The sequence below is a fragment of the Trachymyrmex cornetzi genome, unplaced genomic scaffold, assembly GCF_001594075.2.
Source record: "Trachymyrmex cornetzi isolate Tcor2-1 unplaced genomic scaffold, Tcor1.1 scaffold225, whole genome shotgun sequence".
Classification (NCBI taxonomy): domain Eukaryota; kingdom Metazoa; phylum Arthropoda; class Insecta; order Hymenoptera; family Formicidae; genus Trachymyrmex; species Trachymyrmex cornetzi.
This window is the reverse complement of record NW_017296901.1, coordinates 953,084-964,020: the sequence shown is the minus strand read 5'-3', so window position 1 is coordinate 964,020 and position 10,937 is coordinate 953,084. Positions and strand designations below refer to the sequence as shown.

Below are 10,937 nucleotides of genomic sequence, written 5' to 3'. Positions count from 1 at the left end.
ATGGTACGAACGACTAGTGTTGAGAATCGTCAATATAATAATACACCATATAAACGTAAATTTTTTGCCCTACGAAATCAGTTGCTGCGTCGAAAATGTCCATGAAAGAAAAGAAGAGAAAGGCTAAAAAGATTAAAACGGCGAGCGAAAAGGACTGACAGCACGGTGCTGTTGGGGAAGGAGAAGATGGCGAGATTGGAGGACAAGAATAAAGTGCTGAAACGCGACAGCACGGAATATGAGAGTCGAAGTCTCACAGCGAGGCGCAACAACCTTTAATAGAGATCCGTTCCTTACTTTGAACCGTAACTTCGACACCGAGAGACGAAGACAATTCCGCATCATCGGTAAGATCAGACGACGTCTCTGGTGATGCATTGAGTCTTGAGAACGTAGAAAATAACGGGAATTGTAGAAGAGCGCGAGGCAAAAAAAGCTCATGAAAAATTCGAAATAACAAACTCGATGAGATAATAGGGAAAAACTTGTATATGTAACTTGCGAGCTTTGTATAGCTGTAATCACATTCGGTACAAAAGCCCTTGGATTTCAGAGTGTTCAAAATCGTGAAAACTTCAACTACTCTCGTATAATTTAATGTTTCTTCGATATAAATGGTTAATATATTTGAAGTTTTGTTATTATCGCACTTACTATAATAACATCTGCAGATATACTCTAATCTAAAGAGTTCCTGTACTGCAATATTTTTCTTATAAACTTACTGAAAAGCTTAAGCATCTTCAATGTAACAAAAAGATTTAATCCAAAGAACTAAACCTGACATAAAGTTGTAGCCATAAATTTAAAGGCAAAAGCTATTAATGGTAACTAAATATAATGACGTGTTTTCTTTGTATGAAAAAGTAGAAAAGGTAGAATAAGTAAGCAATATTGTATCATATAATTCAAGATTACGTGAAATTTTTATCTATTGTTTACGTTAAGTTTCTTATTATAGCGTATACATACACGTATAGTTAGCAATCGAAGATGACAATAGTCATAATTACAAATACCAAAAATGTTTTTCTCTCAGTATAGTTTACATATAAATAAAATAAAATGTAATCAGAAGAGCTACGAGCCAAAACAAAACGAATTTTAATGTACATATGATATAGTTGACATTAAGTAAAATAAAATATTTGTTTTGGCTTGTAGCTCTTCTGATTATATTTTATTTTATTTGAATTATTTGAGCCTTTCTTTATTGTGTATTTTTACGTATAAATTTACATTGCATACACGTAGATATAGATTATTAGATTTTATGCATAAACACGCGACTCTGTGAGCAAGCATCGACTATGCAACAGTCGGAAATATAATTCAACTTGCTGTTCTTCGTAGTGTTTGCGCACCACGTGCGAGATTTAAAGGTCGTCGTCCCTTTAATCGATCCAGAAACTTTCCGAAATCTGTGACAGCTATGCATCTTATGCGGTTATGCTGTCTTTACCACATGCGTACGTTCATCATGAGCTATAAATAACAATTATGTTTGTGTATAAATACCACAAGAGAAAAAAGAATAACTGCAGTATAGTAAAATAAATGGAACAACAATGTAAATAGCAAACTAACCAACATTGCCAATATGTCTGCTGATAATAAAACATACATATGTTATATGAAGAACTGTAAAACGTACAAATTGAGTCGACCAATTAGTACCATTAATAAGTTGCATTAATTTATTACGAGTGCAATATATGCTTTACTGAGATTGTAATATCAATAAGTTACCCATTTTCATTATTTCTGTCAGCCAATTATCACGTTAATTAAATGCAACGGTTAGCAAATGAAGCACATTTGTATATTCACTTCTTTAATGACATAGCATCTATATAAGATATGTATAAATAATGTAAAATCCATATAGTCCACGATACATACTATATATACATAATATATGTAAAAATGTGAAACAGACAAGAAACGATGATAGCGAGCTTATTGGAGAAATCCGATTATTTCCAACTTGGTAGGATTTACATTATGTCAGATTTGTAGGACTTGAATTTTTTTGCGCTCGGAGATTTAAACTACATTTAAAAACCGAACTAAAAATTTAATATAAAATCGTTTTTTCTTCTTATTGTATTCCGCGGCTTAAACTTTCAGTCGTTTATAATGGACATTTGTGATTCGGAAAAAATTCAGCTTCGCGGTATTCGGAGAGTTTTCTCATTCAAATATCAGCCGTGCGGCCTTTTTGCGATAATAAATTTATTTTGAGAGAGAGAGGGGGGGGATACTGAAAATACATATTTTATATCAAGAAAAAAAATTGACTATGAATGGAAGTTTATTTTAATGTTGTTACAGATTTTGTAACTATCGAAATCGAAGAAGAGCTTTTAAAATGTTGTTCGCAAGATCTGTTTATAATGTTGATTCGCAATGGAAATAGCAAAGAAGGCCGTTCAACTGTATGGACTAATGAGAGTTTGGAGATGAGAGTTAAGTCTGATTGCTTCTCGGGATTCAAAGTCTATCATCGTCACGCGACCTCCAAAGGGATTCGAAAAGAGGGAAGAGGAAGAGGATAGGTTTGGTAAGCCACAAGAGAATATTGAATGCAGCACAGCCACGGTAAGCCTCGCCGTCGTCCGAGCGGACAATGAGCTTCGTAAAATCGTGTAAATTAGTAAAGAACTTCTCTAAGCAAGAGAATAATCGGGAAGTGACTAGATAAGCTCTCTGTTCGGCCCTGCTCGCGGAAAAGCAGGATCGTAAAGTGCGGCGTGACGCGGGCGCGTGTGGTGCGCCGCGCTGGTCGTATTGTAAATTGATAGCGATCAAATCTACTCATCTCTCTTTCTCTAGCTGAAATGGTGAACGAAGGAGGGTCGGCAACGGTCGATATAATGTTTGGTCATGGAGACAGCGAAATGGTCAGATTATTTTAAGGCGTATCTCTCGGGGTCTCGTGCAACTTTGCTCGATCTTCATCGTCCATTCACGTGCAATGTCTTTGCGTTTTTCCCGTTTTTCAAAACAATCGATAGTGTAATAGAGGTAAATGTGCTTCGAAATCGTGAATAACATTTTCAGAGATTTTTCTAGCAGTATTACCTTTTTCCTTGTGGAAAAATATTATTGGATTAATGAAAAAAACTGGAATAGAGAGTATATACAATATATTGGATTTAAATGGGTTTTCCAATTATTTTCAATTATTTTTTTCGCGAGTCTGATGGTATTTTTCCATAAAGGTTGCCTTATACAACATTCAACTTAAAAATATAATATATATATATATATATAATCGTAATTTTTAAATAAAATTATGCTACGAGATGTTCTAGTTAAGGACTGAAAGTTTAAGTTTTGTTTGATTTCCATGAAGATCCGTAAGGCGTGCACGGTCTCGTACGACGTACGGTATCTTAAGAGGGTGAAAGAAGTAGAAGAAGAGCTGCTTTGGAGCCGCAGACAGCTCCTTTGCGATATCTATCTGTGCAAATATTAGGTGGATCCGCGGAAGCGAAAGAGAGGCCGTCTCGATGTTTTCATTTAATATCCGCTGAAGGTCTACTCGGTCCACGCCGACTGCCAACCGGCATTCAGCGGAAAGATTGCGAGAGTCATTTCCCGTGACTAGCGTGGAGATGTTACCTTTGAGATAGCCCACTGAGGAGCAATACGAAAGTCTGGATGCCGCGCGCGCTGGGAGAGAGGCACGCTCTACTTGCTCTCGAATTAGTCCCGATAGTTTTCAAACCGACGCGATAGCGTGTGCATTATAGGTATAATTTATTATACAAGCTTCTAAAAAATTCAAGTGAAACGATGATTACTATTATCTCCGAAATTCTATAATATGATTTCATAATATGTTCAGACATTTAACAGTAATTTCCGAGCATATATCATATCCAGCATGATTGATTTAATGCAGATATAATACGATTCATTATTAAATTATTATCAGTAATATTTATTTAATTAAATCGTAACTAATAATTCTGACATATTTAAATCTTTTTACAGACAACACAAATTGTTTCAGAAATATCTTTTCTATAAATGAAGAGAACTATAATTTAAATCTTAGATAAAGATAAAATAGATGTGATGGAGCGAATTTAAATTATTTAAATTATTTAAATAGTGAGTACGAGTATCAGTAGATTAATTGATGATTTGATTTAATGCCGAGACTCTCTTGTTGAGATACAACGTCAGTTAGAGTGATAAATCTACGACAACGCGAGTGTAATGTCCCATGTGCGTCCATTGGCTCATTGCCAAGAATCACAACTGTGCGGCAAATGATAGTAACATTAAGCGTCGTTTCCACACGCTGAAGATTTAATCAAGCAATCATTATTTGAGTAATACGCGCAATTTCACGCTCGTTTTCCCATATAGCATAGAAGCTTGCAGCAACAATGCTGCAACGTTACAAAATGTTATTATAATATTTCTAAAGTATTATAATATTACTCTAATATTGTTGGAATGATGTCTGTATTATATAAGTTGCTGTATGACAGAAATTAAATCTTGATCGCCACGATATACCAAGACGAAATTGTAACAATTGAGAATTTTTAAATCAATATTCAATAAGAAATCGTCTCCAAAGTGACTTGTAGCGCACAAAAGAAATGCAATAAGCAGAAATTAGTCGATAAGGATAAGAAAGATTCTATCGTTATGTACGCGACTGGAAACGAACATACATCATATCCAGCGTGATTGATTTAATGCAGTGCTCAGATATTCATCGATAATGGCCGCTATATTCCGAAACGGAATTCCACCTGCCCTAGAGTTTAATGTCACCGCCCGGTGCTAGTGTTTCCTTCCTGCGAGCAATACGAATCGTCGTTCGCGCACGAAGACAGCGGTAGATTACCGTCGACGGCGCGGCAATTCTTGCGGTGTGACACGCTGTAATATTTCAACGCCGTCTTGACGATATTTTTCAGCCGGTGCCGCGGTAGCTAGGTGGATAGATGGGTACACTGGGAAAGTGGGAAATGTCAGCGAATGATTGCAACTCCCATGTGGTGCTGCTGGAACCAGCCGGAACCAGCCGGAACGGGATCCCCGAAGAACGCCGATACAAGAACACGTTTACTATCCATCAGGTAACTAGACAAGTTTATAGAACGATAATAATAATAATAATAATAATATTGCAGCGTTGCACTTTGATTTCTGCCAATGTTCAGACTAGATTTCGAAATTGTGTTTCAAACTTTTAAGGGTCTTATTTTACTCACCATTATTATTTCAAATTATGATTAGAAGCGAGAAAATTATAATACAGATTCTTGCAAATTGTATTTGAATAGAAATATTGTCAATAAAATAACATTTGCAGTCGATAGAATAACTTTATAAAATATACCAAAAATTATTTTTCCTTGTTTTTGAAATAAATTAAATCATATTTACTTCTATATCGCTTGTTACATTAAAAGTAACATAATTTTAAAAAATTTGATTTTCGGGTTGCTACTATGAATGAATTAAATAAATATTACCCTATCAATTACAAAAAATAAACTAATTTATCTTTATAAAAAATCATTAAAATTGTTACAACTCAAAAAGAATGGTTTTTAGGGTTGTTAAAAAATGACATTTGGTTAGATTAAAAATATATTATTTTTACCAATATTATTTAATTAGTCAATAATTTTCTGTCAAGTTGTCAAATAGTATTTTCTCTTTTCTTAAAAGATTTCATTTTTTAAATTGTGTTACTTTTAAAGTAAAGGAGCGGTATTATTAATTTAATAATTGGTTATATAACTATGAATATAGCTCATTTCGGTTTTGGTTACGTATAATTAATTTCTAAATATATGATTACTTAATAATTATCAAAATAAAAGAATGATATATTTTACAAATAGGTTTTTATCGATTGTAAGTACTGTTTTATTGAATTATACTTCGATATTAACTTGAAAAATATATTTATATTAATATATTTTGCAAGTACAATTTCTTGCTTTTGACGTCACAATCTGAAATAGTAGTAGTATATGAATAAAAATCTTAATTACACTTTTTAAAATATTTTATGTATTATTAATAATAATGTCATGACTGCGTTTACGTAATTTATATCAGGATAGAAGTATGGGATGAAATAGAAATGACGCATTGTATAGAATTTCTCATTATTTCGATAGGGTCGCTTATTGTCCAACTTTTTCCATCGCTACACGTGTAATTTATCTCTCTCTCTCTCTCTCTCTCTCTCTCTCTCTCTCTCTCTCTCTCTCTCTCTCTCTCTCTAGACCACCTTTACGGTCAAAGTCAATATTTCACAAAAGAAGGCGAACACGACATAACCGTGACGTATTAATATAAGAAAGAACATGATTCAATATTTTGCAGGCCAGATATTCAAGGAATCGCTAATGAGTAGTATCGATGTAGCCTCGGATGTAGCGAGGTAAACGGAGAATGCCATGCAGGAACGTGAATGCAGATACGGTCTCGATTGTGTCGACGAGCGTGCAGCGGAGGAAAGTTACGAAGCTTCTTTTAGCTTCTACTCCGAGAAAAGAAGAATTGCGACCCTCGGCGAAAACGCGGACGGCAAAGTCATCAGCGTTGATAAATAAAACGTTAGAGCTACACATCATGCCACCGACTGTCTGTCGTCGCGTAGCGGTATTCTTATTACGCTCATACACAACACATGCGTAATACACATACACACACACGCATGTCTATATACATATCCTTCAGCCCTTCGCTTCATCCTTCTCTTTCGCTAGTCGAGAGATGTTTTCAAAAGTGCTTGGGCTGGTTACAGGCGCACACGTGAGATAGCCACCCTTTCCGCTTGTCTCTCTGTCTCTCTATCTCTTTCCATTCCGGCGTTGCTGCCACTTCGAGCTGGTGAAACGCGCGTACTTCAGCCAAACAAAGGCAACCTTCCTCGACACCCCTTTACCCGGCATCACTCTTAACTAGTAGCTTAGTGTGTACAGGCCCAGCTGTAATATTACGATCTAACGTATGTGTACTCTGTAGGTATAGGTACGTATGTAAGCTAGCCTGCAAGACGCACGGGCTCCTTTACCATGGAATGTAATTTGAGTAATTATTGTTCGCATATCGCTCTGGATTAATTATTTCCTAGGATGTAGAATTATTTCGCAACGATGTTATGCAAACTACGTTTAATATGCAACACATACACAATTGGACAATTTGTATTAAATTTAATACACTTTACATGTCACGAACAGTCCGCTTAAATTTTTGTGTTAATTGAACGCTAGGTAAATAGAATGTAAGACAAACATTACGTAAAATTTATTAACACAAAACTATCACTTTGACACAATCCGGAAACAAACTGTGGAAGCATTTTTTTTTCAATAAAATTTATATCTATAATGTGGCTGCGTTCAGCAGAGAAAGCAGCTTTGCAACTGTTGTAAAATTCTTCAATACACGATTAATTCTTGTTTTTTATTCTTTATGGATTTAAACGTATAAACCAATCATATTGAAGAATTTCACAACAGTCGCGAAGCTACTTTTCTCTACTGAACGCAGCCTATGTTACATTAAAAAAACACGTATATTCATCTTTCATTTGTTTACCTTAGAATTTACGTTAAAAAATTAAATAAACTACATTATTTTTAAATCTTATATTATTTGTTACTTATAAATTATATTATTTTAACACTCTTAATTTGAAATGTTAACAAAACTTTTAACAAGAACCGATTTTGTCACATAAATAGTAGCACAAGTACAGAATACTTTTTACGTTTTTACTGTGAGTGCAAGTATTCGTACAGAGGAGATATCTTTCAAAAAATTCCTATTTTTAGAAAGTTATTGTTTTATCTAAGATTTACTATTGGAAATCTCTTGGATTATTCCATTTGATTCAATCAGAGTTATGAATGAGTATCGACTCTCGAAAACTGTTGAAGAGTCGCAAAAATCAAGCACCCCACATGTGAGAGGCAAGGGGACTCACAAAAATCAAGCACCTCGAAGGGAACAGAGAACTACCACGTCCACGTCGTTGTTCCTGGGTAGCGCTAAGAGTAGTTCATCAATGACTTTGATGGTCCATAACTCGGACCCCAGTGGGCGGATTGTGGACCACAACCAGTGTTTCGTAAAGGGCTTGAAACCAGCTTTCTCATCCCATGGTGAAAAACTAGGGGTTCCATTTAAAAAAACCATCGTGACCCCTGAATGACCTTCAAAATGACCTTCCAAGGATTTTTCAAGGTCAGTACCATACTTCCCCCGTGTAACCCTAAACTTTTCATACGAAACATTTTTCTCTATCCCTACTAGTTTTCGAGATATTTGACTGGATCACTTCAGATGGTCCACCCTGTATATTGTATATTATTAACATATTGTCTAAAAAGATCAAAAGTAATTATCATATTAAAATATGGCCATAATGTAATTCTATACTGTTAAATAATTGTTTTCTGGTCAGTCACGAACATTCAATGTCGTATATATTTTAAATCTTTTACTTAACTGTCTGATAATTTTGTAATTTAAAACATTCTCATTTAAGAGAAAGAAAAAGAGATAGAGTTAAAGAGGGAGAAAAGAATAAAAAAGACTGAGACAGAATTTAATAAAAATGTAGATATGCAAATGGAATGCTTTATGTGTTTCGAAATCTTAAATTCAGTTATTTTCATATATGAATAATGTAAAGTTTCACAATCGTTTAATTTTAATATTTAACCTTAACATATCTTTAAAGATGATGACATTTATATAAAGAGAGAATTTTCAATAAAAAGCGCAGTTATTTTTTATTTGCAATTGAAACGATACTATAGTAATATTGTAAATATCAAAACTATTTAATAATCGACAGAATTGATAAAAAAAGTACATAAAACTCATATAGCACTTTTCTAAATTGTCCGAGTATATAAAAATCATGGGTGATAATGAAACATGTAGATCATGGAACGATATTGTTTCCGGTGAGGAAATCGTTATTTCCGGTATTGCTGGTAGATTTCCTAATTCGGATAATATGAATCAATTACGAGAAAATTTATTCAATAAAATTAATCTTGTAAAAGATCATAACCGATGGGAAATAGGTAATTAAATCATATTTATTGTTATACATTATACTTTTATTAGGTATGGGAATAAGTTTTCGGCCATTAGAGAGATGTCGTTAGTAGCATTGCTTGTGTGTTTGATAAAACGGCAATACGTGTATTTGAAAGGCGTGTGTTCAAGCTTTTGAGCCCAGTAGTTGATATTCGTTCGAAGCGATTTGTTTGAACTAAGCTTTGAAACAAAAACAATAGGAATGGGACAATAGGCACGATAAGCTGATTCTGCTACGTGACAACGCTATGTCACACGTTGCAAAACCGGTCAAGAAATGGAAGGAGTAAAGTGGGAAATTCTGCCCCACCCGCCGTATTCACCGGACATTGCTCCTTCAGATTTCCATTTGTTCCGATCCATGCAGTCGGCCCTTTCTGGAGAATGATTCAATTCTTATGAAGATATCAAAAAAATGGCTTGATGAATGGATCGCTTCAAAAAAACCAGATTTTTTCATTCGAGGAATCCGTTTATTACCGGAAAAGTGGGAGAAAGTTGTCGCTTCCGAAGGAGCATACTTTGAATAAACTCACTTATATAGATTTGTTTAAATAAACACATCTTTTTCTTTTCAAAAAGGGCGGAAACTTATTCCCATACCCAATATATCAACAATATATACCTTAATTTTTCAATTAAAATTTTATATAAGAAGATAAATAAGGAACATAAAATCCTCATGTAAATACATATATTTTTAGAGCATGCGGAACTTCCATCCCGTATAGGTAGTGTTAATAACATAAAAAAATTTGACGCGGATTTTTTTGGTTTATCTTTTGAGCAAGCACACACACTCGCACCCGAAACAAGAATGTTACTGGAACATTCTTATGAAGCAATTATCGATGCAGGAATTAATCCAAAACAATTACGAGGAAAAGATACTGCTGTGATCATAGGGTTATCTACTATTGATGCACAAGAGAAATTCCTATATGAAGATTATCAGGTAAAGGAAATTATTGAGCAATCTCTGAGAAAATTGGATAAAATAGGTTTCTTTAACTGTTTGAAACTTTTGTTATGTAATATATACATTATTTTAAATAACGTGTGAGCACATGCGTCTCTAAAAAATTTTTTCATTAAAGTTTTTTTACATGGAAGTTTTTACAAAAGTGAGCACCGTTCTACTTTGAAGTTAAATATCTCTGATTTGAATCATCGTAGAAAGACGAACCAAAAACGGTTTAAAAGGAAAATTAAGCGCTTTTATAATATCATCTGAGTTTTTTAAACCGTTAATAATTTTTATTATTATTAAATGTAAATGTCAATTGAATTTCTTCATAAAAAAACTACTTTATGAAAATTTGAAAAAAATATGATCAAATTCTTTATTAAATTGTATACAAAATATACCTTTTATAGAATGGAGTTTAATTTTATAGGATGGAGTCTCAATGAACTGTTAGTTTAAAAAAAAATCAGTAGACACACATTGCGCGACGTCGCGCGCGTCTACTCGGTACTTTGTACGGTACAAATTGATTATGTTCGATACCAAGCGAATTATAGAAAACAAAAATTTTATATTTCGTTTAATTTTAGAAATAATACTGGCCTTTAATACTGTTAGTGATTTATTCGATGTACAAATAGGAAGAGATTGTTGAATTCATTATTTCTGTGCGAAAATTGTAACCGTTAATAAATAAATATGTGAGATGTAGGCGATTGAGAGCAAACGCAGTTAGATTTAGCGTACATATATTTCATAACTCAGTGATCAGTTTATAACATTTATTATTAATATGAACGTTTCATAATGATGATACAAATTTAATCCCTTAGCTGTCAGGCGAAAACCAGCTTTTCGT

The 10,937-nt window shown here is 33.8% G+C and overlaps 1 protein-coding gene across 1 annotated transcript in view; it reads left to right on the top strand.

Moving 5' to 3' along the window:
* Nucleotides 1–8,926: 8,926 nt before the first annotated feature.
* The window catches only part of LOC108760487 (fatty acid synthase), a 10,893-nt gene continuing 8,882 nt past the window's right edge, over nt 8,927–10,937 (top strand). The window contains exons 1-2 of the mRNA XM_018506478.1: nt 8,927–9,095; nt 9,816–10,066. Of these exons, the coding sequence (XP_018361980.1) occupies nt 8,927–9,095; nt 9,816–10,066 (420 nt within the window). The remainder of the gene's footprint in view (nt 9,096–9,815; nt 10,067–10,937) is intronic.